At 42.4% G+C, this 22984-nt stretch overlaps 1 protein-coding gene across 1 annotated transcript; it reads left to right on the plus strand.

The window, feature by feature from the left end:
- The first annotated feature begins 4449 nt into the window (after window positions 1-4449).
- Window positions 4450-6067, plus strand: LOC121993706 (probable F-box protein At4g22030). Its single transcript, XM_042548053.1, has one exon. It carries the CDS (start codon window positions 4627-4629, stop codon window positions 5878-5880), a length of 1254 nt encoding a protein of 417 aa, XP_042403987.1. The 5' UTR covers window positions 4450-4626; the 3' UTR covers window positions 5881-6067.
- The last annotated feature ends 16917 nt before the right edge of the window (window positions 6068-22984 follow it).

Below are 22984 nucleotides of genomic sequence, written 5' to 3' on the forward strand. Positions count from 1 at the left end.
AAATCAGAACTGGACAGTCTGAAGACTGTCAAAATAACTTTCTATTTATTCCATTTTATTGTACTAATCTTGTTTTGCAGGGTATACTTTGCTTTTAGACTAACATGCCTTGCAGGATGGAAATCGCACAAGAAAGTCTCAGATGAACAGTCCCGAGGTACCCTCCATGGAGCTTGGAGGCGCCTCGGGTGTCCTGGTTGACAGCCTCGCAGCAAGGTACGAGGACACCCTCCATGGAGCTTGGAGGCGCCTTGGACGCTGGATGGAGGGCGCCCTCCATGGAGGTTAGGGGCGCCTTCAGGCGGATAAATAGCGAAAATGGAGGATCTTATCGACATTACAACTTCGGCGAGGTTGGGGGCGCCCTCCATGCTGTTGGAGGCGCCCTCCACGGGCTATATAAGCCTGGTTTAAGAAACAGCTTACACAACACTCCAAATTGCGATCCTTCTTCCGTGTGCTGCTAGAAAATGATCCGATAAAGCTGCAACTCAACTCCGACGACCAGAAGCTTCAAGTTTATTGATTTTTGTTGTTGATATAATTTTCTGATATTACTTTAATCTTGTATTTCAAATTGTAATTTTCTGAATTGATAGTGATTGTCCAAATTAAACACTCAGCGAGTGTGGGCCTTAGAGTAGGAGTCGTCACAGGCTCCAAACCAAATAAAAATCCTTGGTGTTTGTGTTATCTACTTTTCTGCTGCGTGTTTTATACTAACGAACTATTTAGCCACGAGCACTATTCACCCCCCCCCTCTAGCGCTTTTGATCCTACATCCTCCAAGTTTTAATTCTCTCTAAGTTTTTACATGGTATCAGAGCAAGCAATCCCACCGCCATAGTACGCCAATCTCCAACAACTGATGAATCTGCTGTGACCAAGAGGCTTGCCATTATCGTTGCCTTTAGATGATACTAATCTTATTTGCTACGTCAAGGACATCACAGTCAAACCCTTGATCTTCTTCTTATCCATTCTAAGGTCAACCATGAAGACAAGAGTGTTGTTGTCTTCAATTTTCTTCATAGCAGATTTAGTGGTCAAGGGATATTTGAGAATTTGATAGTGGTCCAACTTGTTTCTAATTAGTGGAGCACTAATTCTAGGGCATTTTGGGTTTCTGGGCTTTATAAGGTCTTTGGCCGATGAAAAGTCACAAAGTTCCAAATCTTCTTGGTCTTCTTCTTTAGAGTTGATCTCGTCTTCGCTGCCTTCGCAATTTTCTCAACCTGTGCCTTATCATGAGGTCTCTTCGAGCTGGCCTACAACCCCTCTTCTTGCTCCAGCAATCAGTTATCTCATAAAATATACTTTTCATGAGGATTTCTTTGTCATGCTATGGGTAATCAGATTTGCTTTTTCTTCTTTTTCAACAATTGTCATCCGTTAACAATAGCAGCATCAGATCTCTGTTGACACAGCAGCTCCCTTCCATCTTCATTATCAATGGTCATGATTCAAATTGAGTTTGTTATCAATTTTGTTTTAAAATAGGAGGTTGATTACTTCAATGGAAGCTTCTAAATTTCTCAATACATCCCTCATCCTATAAATATTATATTTGATGGAACAAACTACGATTTGTGGGCTGAAGAGATGTGCAACTTTCTTAAAGGAAGATTTCTTTGGTGTTTTGTTTCTAGTGAAATACCTAAACCCACATGAAAGTCATAAGAAGCAAAAGACACGTTTACAGAATGTTTGATCAGTTGGGATGACATGAACCATCAAATTTTGTTATGGTTTCAAAATACTTGTGGTAAGGGATTCAAGCTTTACTTTTGATGTTTTGATACTGCTCAAGAGGTATAGAATTTCTTAAAGAAATGATATTCTATATTTGATGATATCAATCAATTTTAGCTATATAGGAGACTTCATAAAATACAACAATGACCAGAACAAACAATTCATAAATATGTCTCAGAATTAAAAAAAAAATAGGATTATATTACACTTAATGATTCTATATGGCCAAGTATTGACACAACTACCATCTATGTTAATCTTTGTGATTGTCAACATATCTGACACTTGTTGATGACTCTTCGAGATGATTTTGAGTCTATTAGAAGTTATCTTTATCATTGAGAATCCTTGCCAAACCTCGTCACTGTGATCAAGGAGTTAATCATCGAACAAACTCGTCTACATGCTCTATATATAAAAAAGTATGTATGTTTAGTTAGTGTTGTCTTGGTTGTCAAACACCTCAGCGATCTATCAAAAAGTCGTAAAGAGGCTCTTGCAATTATTAAAAAAAAGTTTTGACATTATATTTCTAAATGTAGAAAATTGATCTACAAAAATGCTGCACAAGGTCAATCATCCAAAGTTCCTCACTCTGCATCTTCTTCTGCTGTTGTCACAGATGGTCCAATTGAAAGTACCTCCCCAAAATTCTCCTTCAAAAGTATAGACACTGTTCAAACCTCTACATTGTCCCTATCTGATACTTTTCTTGTTCTAAAATTTTCCCTAAATCTTATATTGTTGGACAATTATGTGACTATGTCTTTAACTTATCATTTTCGAGTCAAGGTTGTATTGTGCAGGGTCTACTGACGGACAAGATCCTTGGAACAGGGTGTAAGGTTGGGCAACTATTTGAATCGATTTCTTTGTGCTTTCTATCACAAACCCTTATTGGAGTTGTCACCTCTCAAATATGACATTTTTGTCTAGGTCATTCATCTATTAATCACTCGGGATTTCTAATTTCTAGTGGTTCTAAGAAAGATAATTTTGATTTTATTTCTTATCAACCATTTAAAATATTATGTGATATTTGCTGATGATTTTTCTCATTACACGTGGATTTATTTTATGCATTATAGATCTGAATTGTCCTCCATATACATTTGTTTTGCTCACGTTATTTAGATAGTTTTCCACTAAAATCAAAACGTTGCTCACTGATAATGTCATGAAGTACATAGACTCAAAATTCACTTAGTTTCTAGCACATCAAGGTACTATTATTCAAAGATCTTCCCTGAAATCTCTCAACAAAATGACCCGGTAAAACACAAACACAGACACATCCTCATTGTTGTTTGAGATCTTCTCATTTCTTCCTCTTGTCTTGAAACCTTTTGGACGAAACAAAATTCTTAGCCGTCTATACTATCAATTGTATCTTTTCTCCTATCATATAACCTCGGCAGGACATTTGAGTTTTTTATCAAGATCTTCTCAATTTTAATTCTCTAAGTTTTTATATAAAAAAGGAGAAATGTTTTAGAATAGTAAAGGGGAATATAATGTGAATGTACTATGTGATTTTAATATTATGGTGGTAAAAGGTGACCGACTCGCTTTCAATGTATTTGTCAGTTTGTTTTTAAACTAATACAGTAAATTACGGATGACTACTAGGTTTGAATAGTTGAATAGCGTATAGAAAAAGATAGACACCCAGCTATTAGTTGGGATTTGACTCTTAAATCTATAATGATAATACCACTGTATATTAACTTACGTGGGCTGAGAAATTTTGAAATTGGCATACAAGTAATTTTAATATTGTGAAAGTTAAATATATAAAATGGAAATTTTAAAATTTGTACACACGGTTCAATAAAATGTCGTGTTGCCTAAAACCATTTCACATCATATTTGGTATAGTTTTCATACAAAAATAATACAATTTCAACACCAAACATTATTTCTCCTCTAACACATCCACACCATATCACATCAAAAAGAAATATTCTATTTTTCTTATTAATAATTTAATTATCAACCTACATTTAAATTTATTAATATTTTTATATGATAATTATTATATTTAAAATTAATACTTCATTAATATTAGATAGCTTAAATTTTTTAAAATTCAACATCCAACTAATATATATAAAAATTATGATTTTTATTTTTAATATTTTATTGTATTTTTTATAAAATTAGTGATATAATTTATAAATGTAATTATAATTAAAATATATTAAAAATAATAACTTTAATAAATCAAATCTTTATAAATATACTTAATAAATTTTAAATATGCTACTAAATACACTTAATTTAAATTTATAATAAATAATAATTACATTTAAATATCTAATATGTAAAGATAATGAAAATAATAATTATAAATTAATTACATTTAATTTTATTAATTATATAATAAAATAAAAAAAAATAAAAATATCTCCCACACTAAATATGATGTGGTAAATAGTGCAACACCATCACATCCTATTTGATGTGGAATTTGATGTATGGATTAGAATAATTTGGTGTTAATTTTATATTAAATTTGATATTTTGATGATCAATTGGAGATGCTATAAGACTACGATCTGTTTTTTTTTTCTTTTTCTATAAACCATTGAGAAGCAGACCAGACCGGTTCAGCAACACCGGTCATCGTACCGATTCAACGTTTGAAAGTCGTCCATTGACGTCGTCATCTTCGGGTTTTACTTGTTCAAAGAATTGGCTCTCTCGCAGCTGGTCAACGCTTTCGCACATCCCTATAAATATATTCCATCCATCTCTCGTCGTAGCGCACAAACAAAATCCGACATCTTTGAAGTATCAAATCTAGCTTCGTGATTCAGGAAGATCGACGAGAATATAACAGAAAAAAGAGAGAGGTTGCAGAATTTATAAATGGCAGCCCTGCAAGCCCGAGGCCTAATTTTCCCCTCATCCTCTTCTTCGAGCCACGGCCACCAGAGGGTCCGTGCTCTTCTCAGAGTTCCTGTCGATCTTGGAACACTTGGAGTCTCCCTGCCCAAGATTCCACAGATCGCCAAGCGGCAAGAAGGTCGAATTAGCCTCGGAGAACTCGATAAGATTGACGCCGACAGCAGCCGATCGCCGGCACCTGCAACGGCCGACGAGCTCGTGCTCTCGAAGATGTACGCCGTACTGGAAGCGATCGCCGACCGAGCCGAGATGCACGCCATCATCGGAGAGCAGAGGAACAACTGGAACCACCTCTTCACCAGCTCCGTGAACTCCATCACCCTCGCCGCCTCCTTGATGGCCGGTGTCGCATCCATCTCTGCCGCCGGCGACCCCTTGGCCTTCAAGGTGTCGTCGGCCATCCTGTTCGCGGCCGCAGCGGGGATCATGATGATCACGAGCAAGATTCAGCCCTCACAGTTGGCGGAGGAACAAAGAAATGCGACGCGGTTGTGGAGGCAGCTCGGGAGGTCCATCGAAACAAGTCTCGGCCACCGATTCCCGACCGATCGCGACGTCTCGGAGGCAGTAGAGAAGATGCTGGCGCTTGAGAAGGCCTACCCGCTTCCCCTGGTCCCGGGGATGCTGGAGAAGTTCCCGGCGGTAGTCGAGCCCACTCGGTGGTGGCCTAAAATTCAACCGAAGAGATCACGAGCAACGCACGCCGGCGATGGCTGGAGCAAAGATCTCGAAGAGGAGATGAAGGGAGCGGTCAGAGTGCTCAAAGTAAAAGACGAGGAAGAGTACATTAAGCTGAGTAACTTGGCGCTGAACGTCAACAAGGCCTTGGCCACGGCCGGACCTCTTCTCGCCGGCGCCGCCGCGTTGAGCTCCGGCTTGATAGGTTCCCCTGCGCTCGGTCCGTTGCCGGCATTTGTGAGCGTCGTCGGCGGCGTGCTTGCGGCGACAGTTAACACGTTGGAGCACGGTGGGCAGGTGGGGATGGTGTTCGAGCTGTTCCGCAACTGCGCAGGGTTCTACCGAAGGTTGCAGGAGGAGATCGAGAGTAACCTGGAGGAGGAGGAGGCCGATAGGAGGGAGAACGGCGAGGTGTTTGAGATGAAGATAGCGCTGCAATTGGGAAGAAGCGTGTCTGAGCTCAGAGAACTCGCAGCCTATGCGTCTCCTTCGCGCGAAGACGAAGACATCAAGGAGTGCGCTGGGAAGCTGTTTTGAGTCTTGATTGTAGCAATTATTGTGCATAGCTAACGCTAATTCGTACACGCAAACTATAAATTCATTCGTTAATTCATTTTAAGACCAACTGTTCATACAACAGAAATGGTGTTGGCACGAGCATCAACCCCGTTCACAAAAACTCCAAGTCATCGTTATGATCTTCAATAGCGATTATGGCATGAGCACGCCTAGATCTCATTGATGTGGATATGGTTTAGGGCAGGGGAGGAAATAGGAGGAAAGGGAGGGGCAGTTTGGGAAAATGGGGAGAGAGGGTTTTAAGGGAGTACTGTAGCAGGCAGAAGAGGAGGTTTTTTTGGTTTGTGTTTTCGCCGCCGCCAACTCCTTCTTCCTCATGCTTCTCGTCGGAGATGACGCCGACGCCGACGTCGGCCGCTGGCCTCGCCGCCTCCTCTCCTCCCTCATCGCTGTGAGAATTTAATCCTCGACATAATTAAGTTAGCCACGTTAATCTCTTCTATCTTAGCTTTTCCTATGGGATAAACATTGAATTAGTCTTCCTATTTTAATTTCTATTTTAATGAGATAAGTAGTGGAATAAGTCTTGTTTTGTGGTGTATTTAAAGAGGTCCTCGAAGCTGTAATTGGCATTCCATATCAGAAAAGATTTTCTTACGTTTTTCACTGTGCGTTTTTTTGAGTGCTGTGTGTTTCTTTTGAGAACAGAAGTGAGGTAACTTCTTCTTTCGTTGTTTTATTTTTGTTCACTGCATCCTGCTGCTACTCACCGATTCTGAGCCAACACTTGGTATCAGAGCGTTGGTAGTATAAGACATCCAAGAATCTACGATTCCATAAAATGTCGAGCATCCCAGTAAAGGAGAACGGCGGAGTGTCATTTCCCTATCCGATGCTAAATCCTCACAATTATACTGTGTGGGCAACAAAGACAGAGGCGATCCTTGATGCCCAGGGAGTCTGGGAGGCGGTGGAGCCAGCGGAAGGAGCCCAGGTGGATGCAAAGAAGGACAAAAAGGCACGTGCATACATCCTGCAGTGTGTCCCCGAAGACATCCTTCTCCAGATCGCAACAAAGAAGACGGCGAAGGAAGTCTGGGACAGCCTCAAGACGAGGTATCTTGGTAGTGATCGGGTGAAGAAGGCACGTGTACAAACATTGAAGAGCGAGTTTGACGCTCTCCGGATGAAAGAAACCGAAACGATTGATGAGTTTGCTGGTAAACTCAGCGCCCTAAGCAGCAAGTTCTCCACCCTTGGTGCCACGCTTGAAGATTCCTCGTTGGTAAAAAAATTGCTCGATTCTGTCCTGATAAATTCTTTCCTATTGTTGCTGGTATTGAGCAATTCTACGACCTTGAGTCTATACCATTTGAGGAGGCTATAGGACGACTGAAGGCGTACGAAGAACGAACGCTACAACTACGCAGCAACACCAACGACACTGAAGGTGAGCTCCTATTAACTCATGCCGAATGGCAAATGTGACAGAAGGGGAGCAGTGTGGACACTTCGTCAGGAGGAAAGGGGCGTGGGTCCAGCAGCCCTAGTCGTGGCAAATGGCGTGGACGTGGGCGAGGGCACGGTCGTGGCCGTGGTACGCAACGCCAAGACAGTGCAGGAGGGACTAGCGACAACAACAGTGGCACTCGAGACAAGAGACATATAAAATGTTTCAATTGCGAGAAAATGGGGCATTATGCGTCCGAATGCTACAACAAGCGGCGTGATGATGAGGCTCACCTCACTTGTGCCACCGATGAAGAGCCGGCACTGATGATGACCGTGTCCCACGAGGAGTCTGACGCTAGGCGTGAGCGGCAGGATACCATTCTACTCAGTGAAGAGAGGTTGCTACCAGAGATGTACCGAGGCGTTAAGAAAGAAGATAAGGACGTTTGGTACCTTGACAATGGTGCCAGCAACCACATGACTGGCCATCGTGAGAAATTTCAAAAGCTGGATGAAACCATCACCGGGAGGGTGAGGTTTGGCGATGGATCAACCATTGAGATCATGGGCAAGGGAACGGTGGTGTTCGAATGCAAGAACGGCGATCAGAAGGCTCTCCACGAGGTATACTACATTCCGAGACTTTGTAGTAATATCATAAGTCTTGGTCAATTGACAGAAACTGGGAACGAGGTGCACATGGAAGGAGATGCCATGAAGATAATTGATAGAAGCGGGAAGCTCTTGATGCTGGTAAAGCGAACGCAAAATCGCTTGTACAAGATAACCTTGAAGACATTCAAGCAAATCTGTCTCCTAGCAAGCCTAGAAGATCCGACCTGGTTATGGCATGCAAGGCTTGGACATGTCAATTTCCATGACTTGAAGCTGTTGGGGGAGAAGAAGTTGGCGGTTGATGTGCCACTATTGCCTCAGCCGAACAAGCTTTGCGAGGTATGTGTGGTCGCTAAACATGGAAGGTCGCCATTCCCGCACCAAGCCAACTTTAGAGCGACGAAGCCGTTGGAACTTCTCCATGCTGATATTTGCGGGCCAATTTCACCAAGTACACTGGCTGGTAACAAATATTTCCTGTTGATTGTTGATGATTGTACAAGATGGATGTGGGTATTTGTGTTGGCAGCAAAGAAGGATGCATTCCAAGCATTCAAGAAATTCAAGTCCGTGACGGAGAACACGACTGAGTACAAGATCAAAACACTCCGGACAGACCGTGGTGGTGAATTTCTATCCACAGAGTTCACTCGATTCTGTGAAAATGAAGGAATCGAGCGGCACCTTATGGCTCCCTACATACCCCAACAGAATGACGTTGTGGAGGGCCGTAACCACACTGTGATGGCCATGGCAAGATCTCTCCTCAAGGGTACACATATGCCAGCAAGGTTCTGGGGAGAGGCAGTTAGGCATGCTGTCTATCTGCTAAATCGTCTCCCAACTAAGGCACTAGGAGACCGTACCCCATTTGAAGCCTGGATGGGGAGAAAGCCACATCTCGCCCACTTGAGAGTGTTCGGTTGTGTTGCATACGTGAAAAATACAACCCCTCACCTGAAGAAACTTGACGACAGGAGTTCACCTATGGTATACTTGGGTGTCGAGGAAGGCTGCAAAGCTCATCGTCTATTTGATCCAAGGCATGGCAAGCTACAAGTAAGTAGAGATGTAGTATTTCAAGAAAATAGTGAATGGACATGGACTGCAGGTGCTAACCATGAAGAAAACTTACCTAAGTTTATGGTGGAGGATGTACTCGACACCGACGAGGTGATTGTTGTAGCAGACATTGAGGCAGGAACAGAAGATGTCGCACCACCGGCAACAGCCGTGGTACCCATGACAAGAGCATCAAGTCCATCTACATCATCATCGACAAGAGGATCAAGTCCATCTACATCATCATCGAGCACCCATACAACTATCTCACCTGACTCTCATGAAGGGCCAGTTCGGTTTAGATCCATTGCCGATATCTATGCCAACACTGAGGAAGTGGTTGGTATTGATGAAGAAGAGAATGAGGTAATGCTGATGATGTCTGAAGAGCCAACCTGTTACCAAGAGGCTGCAACCGAGGCTTGCTGGTACGAAGCAATGAAGGAAGAACTGGAAACTATTGAGATGAACAAGACCTAGACCCTAACTGAGCTCCCATTAGGCCACAAACCTATTGGCCTAAAGTGGGTGTACAAACTGAAGAAAGATTCAGCTGGGAAAGTTGTTAAGCATAAAGCAAGATTAGTTGCTAAAGGCTATGTACAAAGACAAGGCATCGACTTTGAAGAGGTATTTGCACCGGTCGCTAGACTTGATACTATTCGAGTCATTCTTGCACTTGCAGGGAATCGAAGCTGGGAGGTACACCATCTAGATGTGAAGTCAGCATTCCTTAACGGAGAGTTAGAAGAAGAAATATACGTCTCTCAACCGGAAGGGTTTGAGGTACAAAATCAGAAACATAAGGTGTACAGGTTATTCAAGGCCCTCTATGGACTGTGGCACTCCAACAAGAACATAAGCTGTTCAGCCGCATGTTCCAAGCGGTGACGTATTCAAGAACATGCGGCTGAACATGAGTCTGGTAGAGCTCGGCTTCAAAAAAATGTATTCAAGAACATGCAGTATATACAAGAGGTGAAGGAGAAGCAAGTATACTTGTTGGAGTGTATGTCGACGATCTCATCGTGACAGGAAGTAGCACAGGAAGAATCAACAAGTTCAAGCAACAAATGATGACAGAATTTGAGATGAGTGAGTTGGGTCTTCTCTCCTACTACTTAGGGATTGAAGTGGAACAACACAAGAGCCGAATTTTACTTAGACAATCAACTTATGCTAAGAAAATTCTGTCTCAATTCAAGATGGCAGATTGTAATGCCACAAAACATCCGATGGAACCCAAGACACAACTGCATAAAGACTTGGAAGGGACCCCAGTTGATGCCACAAAGTACAGACGCGTCATTGGTTGCCTGAGATATTTGCTACACACACGACCAGACTTGTCATATCCTGTCGGGATGGCGAGCAGATACATGGAAAGGCCTACAACCATGCATCACAAAGTGGTCAAACAGATTCTCAGGTATTTGAAAGGTACAATCCATTTTGGACTTGCTTACATAAAGGGATCCCCGGAAATTAGTATATTCGGCTACTCGGGCAGTGATTTAGCCGGTGATCTCGATGGGAGGAAAAGCACAAGTGGAATGACTTTCTATTTTAATGAAAGCTTGGTGTCCTGGAATTCACAGAAGCAGAAGACAGTGGCGCTTTCATCTTGTGAGGCAGAATTCATGGCAGCCACAACTGCGGCCTGTCATGCTTTGTGGTTGAGGAGTCTTACTAGCGAATTAACTGGTGAAAAGCCAAAGCCGGTAACTTTGTTTGTTGACAACAAATCTGCTATAGCACTCATGAAGAATCCGGTATTCCATGGTCGAAACAAGCATATAGACACAAGGTTTCACTTTATCAGAGAATGTGTTGAGAAGGGACAAATTGTGGTTGAGTTCGTTAATACCGGAGAACAGCGAGCGGATGTTTTAACTAAAGCATTGTCAGGAGTGAAGTTAGCTACTATGCGACAACTACTCGGCATCCGAGACTTAGAGTCATGTCAGGATTAGGAGGGGTAATGTGAGAATTTAATCCTCGACATAATTAAGTTAGCCACGTTAATCTCTTCTATCTTAGCCTTTCCTATGGGATAAACATTGAATTAGTCTTCCTATTTTAATTCCTATTTTAATGGGATAAGTAGTGGAATAAGTCTTGTTTTGTGGTGTATTTAAAGAGGCCCTCGAAGCTGTAATTGGCATTCCATAACAGAAAAGATTTTCTTACGTTTTTCACTGTGCGTTTTTTTGAGTGCTGTGTGTTTCTTTTGAGAACAGAAGTGAGGCAACTTCTTCTTTCGTTGTTTTATTTTTGTTCGCTGCATCCTGCTGCTACTCGCCGATTCTGAGCCAACAATCGCCGTCGTTCCTCCTCTTCCTCCCCACAGTGACGACGACAGCACCATCTTCCTTCTCGCTGCGCTGCCGCCGGCCCGACAACCGCCCATCTCCCCTCTTTTTTCCTTCTCCTCTCTACGCCGGCGACGACAGTGCTGCTCCCTTCATCTCCCGCGTGATGCCGTCGCCGGAGAGACCCTCTACCGCTCTTCTCCTCACCAGCGGCGACAACCTTTCCTTCCTCCTCCTCTCTCGACGCCAGCGACGACAGCGTTTCCTTCCTTCTTCTCTCGATGCCAGCGACGACAGCCTCCTCCCCTTCCCGAGCTAATGACGCCGGTCGCCACCTCCTCCCTCCTACACACAGCTGCCTTGTCTACCGCTTCCCTCTCCCTTGGCACACCGGCGTTCACAGCTACCGGTCACTTCCCTTTGGGCCGTTCGTCGCCGCCCAACCATCGGATTAGCTGTCGGCGTTCACAGCCGCGTCCAATGGCCGCCGGCATCTCAGCTTCGCCTCCCTCTCCCCCCTTACTAGCGTCCTACTCCTTTACCAGCGTCTTTCTCTCCGCTGCTCACTGTTCACCGCCATCCGATACTGCCTTCCGGGGTCGTCGTCCATTTTATTGTCGCTGTGAGATCATCTGCTGACCGCGCTCTTGCAACATCTGCCCTGAACCGCAGTCGGTTTCTATTGCCTCAGATGACCTCCGAGTCACAGCCGTCCCCCATCATCGTAAACGGCCTCCGACCCGTGCCGTCATACATTTCCTACGCTGATCTGGTATCTGATCCGTATAGTTGTGTTCCGGCCTTCGAGCCGTGGCTATGTTGCAGTCTCTGCGTCTTATGACGTGTTAGATTCTAGTTTGTATGTCAAATCTCGGCTTGCGTGCCAATCTCGCTTTCTGGTCTGCGTGCCGGTCTCTTATCCTGGTCTGCGTACCGGTCTCTTATCCCGGTCTGCGTACCGGTCTCTTATCCCGGTCTGCGTGCCGATCTCACTTTCCGGCCTGCGTGTCGGTGCCTTATCCCGGTCTGCGTGCCGGTATTATATCCCGACCTACGGCTCATCTCCCGGTTCCGTGCCGCGTCCAGCTCCTCATCGTCAGATCCTGCTCTATAGCCTGATTGGAGTCATCTACCCTTCCGGGTCGCGACAACTCGAGCCGCGTCCCATCCGAGGGCGCCCCCCTGGGCCAGGGTACGTTCCTCGTTCATATTTCATATGCATTTTCATTATTTCACGGCTTATTCTTGTACTCATATATTCGTTGGATCTGCCTCGAGCATTGGGGTACCGGGGGCCGGGTCAACCCGGTCGTTGGCTGCAGGTAGCGTTGACAAGAGGACTTTTGAAGAATTGGTCAACACGGGAGTCATTTCAGCACACCCCCCTCCGGGACATCGCGACTCAGTCAACATTCTCGCCACCTCACCCGACGGTCCGTCTGACTCAGCTTCCGGACCGGATCACTCATATTTTGGACAAATATCAATATTTTGGAATCTGTTATCTGGGCAACAGATGACTGTTGTTCTCTCAGGACTGCAAGGAGTCTAGCTTTGCAGCAAGTCACCTCCTCTTAGCCATCAACTCAATCGAGATTACTCTTCTTCTTTAAAACTTTTCACCATTTAGGGGATTACTTTCTCAAAATTTCTATCAAGCACATGCTCATCCTTGACTTGTACTTTTTATCTTCTAGGATTCATATCTCAAGATTTCAGTCAAGCATTCATTTCTCCTTGTCTTAGACTTTTTACTTAGAGTTAACTCCTTTGAGAGTACCCACCTCCTTCGTTCGATGCCTAGTATTTCACTCACATGGCTCAATCTTGATCATGATTCTGAAACCACTTGTTAGGACTAAAAAAATTCATATATCTCAATAATGGTATGATACTATTTGATCCGATGATGAGATAAGGACATGTGGAGAAGAAAGGAAATTTAGTCTTTTCAAAGGGGAGGGTTTTGCTTTTTATGGGGGACACTGTTCCTCATGCGAGGAGGAGGTCTTTGGGATGGTTTCGGCACCGCCACCACAAGGACACACGCTTGGGCCACCTCGTCGCCTCTCCTCTCGTTGGAAGCACACGGGTCGCCTCTCCTCTTATTGGTAGTGCCCTCCGGGGCTGGCTTCCTCGCGCCTGGCCACCGTAGTGGGGGTGCACACCGATGTTACCTTTGTCGCCTTCGACGTCAGTCACATCCACTGCCCGCAACCCCTCGCCCTCACCCATGAGGGCTCTAGTTAGCACGCCGACTTCCCCTCCTCCCCCTTTTCTCCTCTCCATGCCATTGTCAGCGATGCTTCTCCCTCCTATTGACATCGGCGACCGTTGGTCTCATTTCCAGTGCCGCAGTAGCTCCCTTCTCCCTCACGATTGTCGTCCATGACCTCCGTCGTCATCGATTGCACCTCTCCTCGCCCTCATCGCCGTTATCGCTGTTCCCGGTACTGGTCCAACAGCTGTCGCTGCCTCTTTGACCGTTACTGCTCTCTCCGACCGTCGCCATCCTTAGAGCTGCCTTCAGCAGTTGCCGTCGTCACCTCTAGCGACCGCTGCCTCTTATAGTCTGCTTCTTATATATTCGTGGGATTCGCCTTGAGCATCAAGGTGCTAAGGACTGGGGAAACTCGAGCCCTGCTTGCATGTAGCATTGACCAGAGACTTTCTAACGACTTGGTCAACATAGAAGATAACTCATCTTATCCTCCCCTCCCGGGCATAGCGACTTGGTTAGCATTCTAGCCATATCACACCGACAGGTTCTGTCTTCTCATCTTCTCGACAGGATCACTGTTCATATTGGGTCTAAGCATGGTATCAAAGCCTAGCATTAAATCAATCAAAAGAATTAATCAAACTAAGCATCATCCTCTAGATCATCCGCTACAGGATCCCTAGTGATGATAACATCTGGTGTCGGATGCTCGAGGGGGGAGTGTCCCATCATTGATTGTTTGGTTATTTTTATGATATGCAGGGGTGTACCCTATTGTTGCATAAGTTAAGGAGGAGTGCCTCATTGTTGATTAATTGTTTGCTTTTGTTACGTGAAGGGGTGTACCCTATCGTTACATAAGTTAAGGGTGAGTGTCTCATCCTTATTTATGTGTTTGTGTTTATGAATTATAAGAGTATGCCCTATATCTTAAGAATGCATAAGTAAAGGGGGAGTGTCTCATTTTATTTGATATTTGACAAAGGAAGAGAAATAACATATTTAAGTTCATGCTTGCTGTATTATGATATGATTTTATAATTTTTATACTTATTATATCGGTATCATCTTTTAAATAATTAATATTATGATATGTTAAAAGTTAGCTTAGTTTAAATAGAGTGTTAAACATTAAAAATGAGATTTTTAATAATTAACAATTATTTAAGTTTAGATTAATACGTTGAATCTCACTTTAGTTATGAGTTATGAGTATGTAGGTTAAAAGAATTCTAAGGAGGTCGAGGGTCAGATACAGGTTGGAAGACTGGATGCAAGGAAAATAAAAACCAAGAAGACCAAGGACCGGATTCTTGGCAAAAGAAGGAAACTTGAGCATATCACGACATCATATGCAAGGATAGATGAAAACCCAGAGATGAGAAAGCTCCAAGCGTAAAGTCCAGGGAATAGAGGATTCATCTTACATAATGTAATTGGGATTGATTGGTACATTGAAGGAAGGTATTGTTGGGGTTGGAAGGTATTGTTGGGGTTGGAAGGTATTGTTGGGGTTGCAAGGTTGCAAAGATAGTCCCACATTGAAAACACATGGAAAAAATTATGGGTTTATAAGAGAAAGATATCTCCATTGGCATGAGGCCTTTTGAGTAGAGCCCCAGAGCAAAACCATGAGGGCTTAGGCCCAAAGTGGACAATATCATGCTATTGTGAAGATATCTAAATTCTTTTCGATCCTACAATTGGTATCAGAGCCCGGACTGCCAGAAGGTTTAACCACCGACTGTGCACAAGAGCTATGGTCTGATTGAACCATGTGAGTACAATATTGACCTCGAACAAAGAAAGTAGGGGGCTCCTATGTTCAGATCAAGAGGACCAGACACCAGGCAGGAAGACCTAGTTGCGGCTAGGCAAGGAAGTCCTAGTAGGTCGAGTGGACCGAGGGGCAGGAAGTCCTAGTTGCGGCTAGGCAAGGAAGTCCTAGTAGGTCAGGTAGACCGAGGGGCAGGAAGTCCTAGTTACAGCTAGGCAAGGAAGTCCTAGTAGGTCGGGTAGACCGAGGGGCAAGAAGACCTGATGGGTCGAGGATCGGACGTGGAAAGCTCGTGGTCCTTTGTTTGAGGGGGGGATTGTTGGGGTTGCAAGGTTGCAAACATAGTCCCACATTGAAAACACATGGAAAAAATTATGAGTTTATAAGAGAAAGATATCTCCATTGGCATGAGGCCTTTTGGGTAGAGCCCAAGAGCAAAACCATGAGGGTTTAGGCCCAAAGTGGACAATATCATGCTATTGTGGAGATATCTAAATTCTTTTCGATCCTACAGGTATGTGCTTGAGGGTTTAGCGATGAAAAATCCTATTTTAGGGTTCACCAATATATTGGTGAGTTATATCAATCGATTGGTGAACTAAAACCCTAAAACCTAAACCTCAGGGGGCGTTTTGTTTGGGTGTAGGAATAGGAATGAGAATGGATTTGATAGTATACTAGAATGAGAATGAGTTTAGTCATTCCAATGTTGTTGTTTAATTTATAAGCTCAGATTAGGTATGAATTAAATTTTTAAATATTGATTAATTTTTCAAAACTTGTACCAAGATCTTATAATAAATCAATATATATAAAAGACGGTGTCTACTGCTGCTTTCCCCATCCCTCTCCTTCTTCTCTTGCTGCACTCTCCCTCTCTAATTCCATGTGAGACAAGGCACTCTGGTCCTTTCCTGAACATGTTCGTGATTCCTTCGAGTAAGGCATTGCCAAAGTTTTGATTTCTTTTGGCTTTTTTACTTCGAGGTTGATGCATTCCTAGTGCACGATGGTGGAAGGCGGAAAAGGGGGTCACTACTAATGGGAAGGGATGGCGAACAAAATGAAGAGGAAGCGATGACCAATGGTTGTGAGCTACGAGCCTACAATGACTTGCGTCAGAGAGTCGACGGTGTTGTCGCACATGATATGTTTGTTTGTTCATCGTGAGTGAAGAGGGGAAGAAGAGGTAGGATGGCTTACGGCAAAAAAAGAAAGTCTTTTATCGAAAAAAATGAAATAATTTTTTTTTAAACTCAGCCCGTGGTGTAAAGAATTGGGAATGAATTCTAAATCCACCACTTTACTTGGGTTTTATCTGTTCTAAGTTATTTAGGAATGATTCTAAATTTTTATTCCCAAACTCATTAATCAAATACCTTGTATTTCTATTATTCCATTATCTCACTCCCAAACCTCTAAACCAAACGCCACCTTAATTCTAGATTTTGCAACACCAATCAATTGACACAATTGATTGGGTTAAACTCGAAATTCCACGTTTAGGCAAGTATTGTATCAATTGATTGATGTATTTCTTCAATCGATTGATAACCAATTCCGAGTACTCATAAGCATTTCAAATCAATTAGTCAGATCAACTGAGGGTTGCCAATCCATTGGTGCAATCAATTGACAGAAGATGTCGAGCAAATAGAAGTTGTTCTAATTGTTGGTGCAGCGGGGCAGACAAGAGGGGAGAGGTGAATTGCCTGCAAAATAAAATATACTCTCCTCGTTCTTTCAACTTTAAAATAACAACAATAAAATAATAACAAATTAAATAAAAGAAATAGAAAATAAGAGACTCAAAAATTTGACTTGGTTACAACCTAGATGGTTGTTAATACAAGGCGGTTGAACAGTGCACTAAGAATCTCTTTCTCTGAAGGCGGAGAAGCCTTTTACACACTTAAGGAGCTCAAGAATTGCTAAGAAATTAAATACAGAGTTGATTGAATAATTCCTAGCTTCAGGGGCCTTGATATAGCTCCTGAAAATCCTATCTCGAGTCTTAAGGGCGCCTTCAAAGGGGTTGAGAATGTCTCCAAGTGGATAACGGATAAAGTTTTATCTGCTCATTAACGAGTAGTTTGACCCAGCTGAGGGCGCCCTCAATGGCATTGAGGGCGCCCTCACTCTGGTAAGGGCGGAGGCGCCTCCAATGACCATTGAGAGCGCCTCCAGCTGATTTTACAGCATTTCTTCATCTTCATTTTAGCTTCCGAAGTTTCGATTGTTTGGGTGATTGCGACCAACAGAAATAAGACTCACCCGAACCCAATTTTCGGCCTTCTCCTCGAGCAGGCTTCCGCCCCGACTTCTCGTCCCTCGAACGTCGCACATGTTCTTTTCGCCCACTGGTGTACTCTTCCGCAACTCTTTCATCCTTCGGACGCACCGAGCCCGTCAGCTCCCTTCCCGTGTCGTCCTTCTCACTAGCTACGTCTTTTCCTCGACTTCCTAGGCTCCTAAGCTCCTACACACTTAGACACAGGGATCAAAACCAAACAGGACCTAACCTAACTTGGTTAATCACATCAAAATAATCACGGGGACAAACAATCTCCCCCTTTTTGATGTGCATCAACTAAAGTTCAAGTTAGGGAAAAAAAATAGATAAAAAGTAATTTAAAGAAATTACTAAATTAACATTTAAGCATAAAGATTGTAATAATAGAATTTATAATTTTCTAGGTAAAAAAAATAACATGTTCCTATCCAAATTTTTTTTAATTACCAATTTTAAAAAAATATTAACTACCCCTAAACTTATTTCTATCTCTCCCCCTTTGATCACAGCAAAAACGGGGTAGGAATTTTTCAAAATAAATTCTAAGTTAACAAAAAACTTTAACCTTTAGGCAATTTAAACAACATATTTTTGAGAAATTTCTAAAAAATGTTTTAAAAAAACTTGTTAAAGCATTATTTAATTTCTATTTTCATACTTTGTGAGTAAGTTAATTAAAAATTTTATTTCAATATTTTGGCTTAAAGGCAGTGGCGAGGCACTAAGTCTTCTTGGTTATTAGAGTAACAACTACTTTCTTAGATAAAGTTTCATAAAGAAATTATTTGTTTAATTTTTCTTGCTAAAAGCGCTAACTTAAAAAATTTAATCTAGAAAAGATTTTGGAACCCAATATAGATTTCTTCCTACTGGATTAATCAAGTATTTAGGAGGTAAATAACTTTTAGAAACTTTTCTAAGTTGTCCCTGATGTTTTCTAATGTACCAATTTAATTTTCCATAAACTCTAAGTTTTGATTTTTGAAAATTGTTAGGTTTTAAACATGCATTTGTTTTCAAATTGTCAATTTGCAATTTCAATTTATCATTTTTCTGTTTGTAAATTATCTAACAATACTTTTAAATCAATATTTTCTTTTTCTGATTTTACTAGGTCTTTTGTAAGAACTTTGATAAACTGGAAGAACTGTTTGGGAGTTAGAGCACGTACCTTACTTACCTCAATTTCTGATGCTCCCCCTTCATCGCAGCGTTCTTCTTCTAATTCTCACCCTTCATTTATACTCATCTCCGAGCTGGTTTCTTTTTCAATTTGATGGTTGGCCATCAGTGCTAATTCCGAGAATGCTTCGACATCAGATTCGGAGGATGATGATTCATCCCATGTAGCCTTCAAACTCTTGTGTTTAGAGGGCATCTGTCTTTGGGACTTTTCCTTGTCCCTTTTCTTCAATTTTGGACAGTCATCCTTGATGTGCCCTTCCTCGTTGCAGTTGTAGTATCAGACCATCCTTCTGTTGCGTTGATACTTTCTCAACTGCGATCTAAATTTATTAGTCTTAATAAACTTATTTAACTCCCTTACCAATAGCGCCGCTTCAGTTTCATCGATCGATGCTTCGGAGTCAGGGCGTCCATCTCGACTTGTAGGGCAACATTGAGATTTGACTTCTCTATTTGTTTAGGTTCTACAATTCGAGACTCGTGAAGTTCAAATATAGAGAATAAATTTTCTAGCGTACTTACCTCAAAGTCCTTAGAGATGTAGTATGCATCTACTAAGACGCCCATTTTGGATTTCTTGGGAATGCGTTGAGCGCATACCGGATCGAGTCTCGGTTTGTTACTGATTCTCTGAGATTGTTCAGTTGAGTTACTAGCTCCTTGATTCTTGCTTGGAGTTGCGCTACCTTCTCGCCATTGTCTATTCGGAGATTTATAAGTTGAGTCTGGAGGATGTTGCACCTTGCTAACTTCGCTTCTGAGGTGCCTTTGTAAAGCTCTAGGAATTTTTCTCAGAGGCCTTTGGCGAAGTCGTAGCTTCCGATCCGACTTACCTCCTGGGCGGCAGAACGTTGAGCAGATGGAACTCTACCCTTCCGTTGGTCACGAAATCAGCTTGTTCCTTTTTTCGTCTAGTTGTATTCTTCTTTGTCTTTAGGGACTGGAAAACCATATTTCATAACTAAAAAATATCAAACTCTGTTTTGAAGAAAACCTCCATTCGGCATTTCCATGTAGCGAAGTCTCTGTCGAATTTCGGGGGATGAATACTTGCACCGGCCATCGTATTGATCTTAATGCTTCAGTCGGAGGTCAATCCTTTTGAGCCGGTCTGGCTCTGATACCACTTGTTGGTGCAGCGGGGCCGGCAAGAGGGGAGGGGCGAATTGCCTGCAAAATAAAATATACCCTCCTCGTTCTTTCAACTCTAAAATAGAAACAATAAAATAATAAGAAATAAAATAAAAAGATAGAAAATAAGAGACTCAGCGGTTTGACTTGGTTACAACCTAGATGGTTGTTAATCCAAGACGATTGAACAACGCACTAAGAATCTCCTTCTCTAAAGGCAGAGAAACCTTTTACACACTTAAAGAGCTCAAGAATTGCTAGGAAATTGAATACAGAATTGATTGAATAATTCCTAACTCCAGGGGCCTTTAAATAGCTCCTGGAAATCCTATCTCGAGTCTTGAGGGCACCTACAAAGGGGTTGAGGGCGCCTCCAAGTGGATAGCAGATAAAGTTTTATCCGCTCGTTAACGGGTAGTTTGACCCAGCTAAAGGCGCCCTCAATGTTGTTGAGGGTGCCCTCAATGCAGTTGAAGGCACCCTCACTCTGGTGAGGGCGGAGGCGCCTCTAACGATTGTTGAGGGCGCCTCCAACTGATTTTACAGCATTTCTTCATCTTCATTTTAGCTTCCGAAGTTCTGATTACTTGGGTGATTGCGGCCAACCAAAATAGGACTCACCCGAACCTAATTTCCGGCCTTCTACTCGAGCAGGCTTCCGCCCCGGCTTCTCGTCCCTCGAACATCGCGCACATTCTTTTCGTCCACCGGTGTATTCTTCCGCAGCCCTTTCGTCCTTCGAACACACCGAGCCCGTCAGCTTCCTTCCCATGCCGTTCTTCTCGCTAGCTGCGTCTTCCGCTCAACTTTCTGCACTCCTAAGCTCCTGCATACTTAGACACTGGGATCAAAACCAAACAGGACCTAACCTAACTTGGTTGCTCACATTAAAACAACCACGGGGATCAACACTAATCAATTCATCGATTCAATTGAGGATTGTCAATCAATTGGTGCAATCAATTATTAAAGCTTCTCAAGTGAACAGAATGTTGTCAAATTGATTGGCCAATCGATTGAGCATTATCAATTGATTGGTGATACCCACCAATCTATTGAGATTCAAAATCAAGATAATCTTAACCGTTGATCTAGAGTTAGTGATCATTCAATGGATAGTCAATGGTCAATAATCGATTGGTGTGTTTTACCCATCGATTGGTGGCAACAAAAAGTGGAAAATGACTCAATTCTGAGTTGTTTCCATTGTTATGATTATACTCATCAGTCTCAATCTCTCATATGCAACATCCTCAAACAACCAAAAAAAGGAGAACCAACTTAAAGTTGTAATCTCTTCTACTTCCCCTCTTTTGTTGCTTCTTCATCTTTGTGAGAGCTATAAAGTCATTGTAATATTGTTATAAGAGGTTTCATCAACTTCAATTTTGATCCAAGAAGGAGAATGTCCAGTGAAAGAAGAGAGCTAGAAGTGAACCTTTAGATTAGTCGTCTTAAGGAGGTGGATATCAAGTGAAATCGACGTATTAGCTTGTGTGTGTGATATGGTGTATCTTTGAGTCAAGATTTTGTTGTATTTTCAACGTAGGCATGATTGGAGTTATTCAACCCTCCCTTCTAGATCGTAGGGTCCTAACACATTGATGGCATCAAGTGTCAGGTTTTGTTGACGACACTTGCCGGCTTGGCTCAACGATGATTTAGCCGACTCCTAGCCTCTTCTATCCGGTCTTTCAAATATTTCAAGACCATCCTCTTATATCATTTCGCTAGCAATCAAAAGTATTATAAAACTCCACTCAATTTGTTTGCTCTGAAATAGGAGCCCCTAGAGACCTTGAAGGAGTATATTCAATGATTTAATTGAGTCGTTCTAGACATGATTGGAGTTATTCAACCCTCCCTTCTAGCTCGTAGGGTCCTAACACACTAATGGCATCAAGTGTCAGGTTTTTTTGACGATGCTCGTCGGCTTGGCTCAACGATGATTTAGCCGACTCCTAGCCTCTTCTATCCGGTCTTTCAAATATTTCAAGACCATCCTCTTATATCATTTCGCTAGCAATCAAAAGTATTATAAAACTCCACTCAATTTGTTTGCTCTGAAATAGGAGCCCCTAGAGACCTTGAAGGAGTATATTCAATGATTTAATTGAGTCATTCTAGACCCCCCTTCTACAACTTCGTTAGTATTGACGAGCATCTTCTCTCAGGGGCTATTGGAAGGGGACTTTTTTCACTCCATGGTGAAGAAGCCTCCGATAGATTTTGATAGTTTGTTGGGATGAGCAGATAAGTATATTAATGTGGAGGAAGCCCAATTCACCAAAAGAAAAGAAGTTAGCACTCTAATCTATACAATCACTTATGTGGAGTGCAAAGCTCCCCTGCCATCCTTGCAAAATAGAGAGTTATACTCGATCCATTAGCAGATGTTGGCTTGAAGGGGAGAGAAAGTAGTGCAGATAATAGAAGATGCCCCAAGGCCGACTGCAGAGTTAGGTGGATGGCTACATTTCTGTGTTTATCATCTGTTGAGGGGTCACTCTACCCAAGAATGCTACCAGTATGCTAGAGAGTCATGTCAAGTCATTGAGCAATGTTCATTGAACAAGAGTCATGTCAATTCATTGAGCAGTGTTCATTGAATTAAATTAATATTTGAATATATAAATATAATCATAAAAATTAGATAAATTTATAGAACATAGTTTCATGATATTTTAAACTCTCTAAGTTTATCAATCGATTTTAGTAAAAACTCTTTAGGTTCATTTGACTGAAAATATTAACCAGGATAAAAATGAAAGTGAGCATGTGATTTAATAATTCTGAAACTAGGATACATGGTTTAATAATTTTAAAAATTTATTCAAGTAATTTGGTAAAAAGCTAATTTTTTTTTTCCTATAAGCCATGGAGAAACAGATCAGACCGGTTCAACAAAAACGGGTCATGCATCCAAGGTTATCAGCAAAAACCTTGTTTGGTTCGGGGTTATTCTTGATAACCTTGGTTATCCATCCAAGGTTATCAGTAAAAACCTTGTTTGGTTTAGGTATTCGATGATTCCCAAGTAATATTTCATGCCCGACACATCAGCAAAAGGGTCA

Source organism: Zingiber officinale, chromosome 6A (genome assembly GCF_018446385.1).
Source record: "Zingiber officinale cultivar Zhangliang chromosome 6A, Zo_v1.1, whole genome shotgun sequence".
Taxonomy (NCBI): domain Eukaryota; kingdom Viridiplantae; phylum Streptophyta; class Magnoliopsida; order Zingiberales; family Zingiberaceae; genus Zingiber; species Zingiber officinale.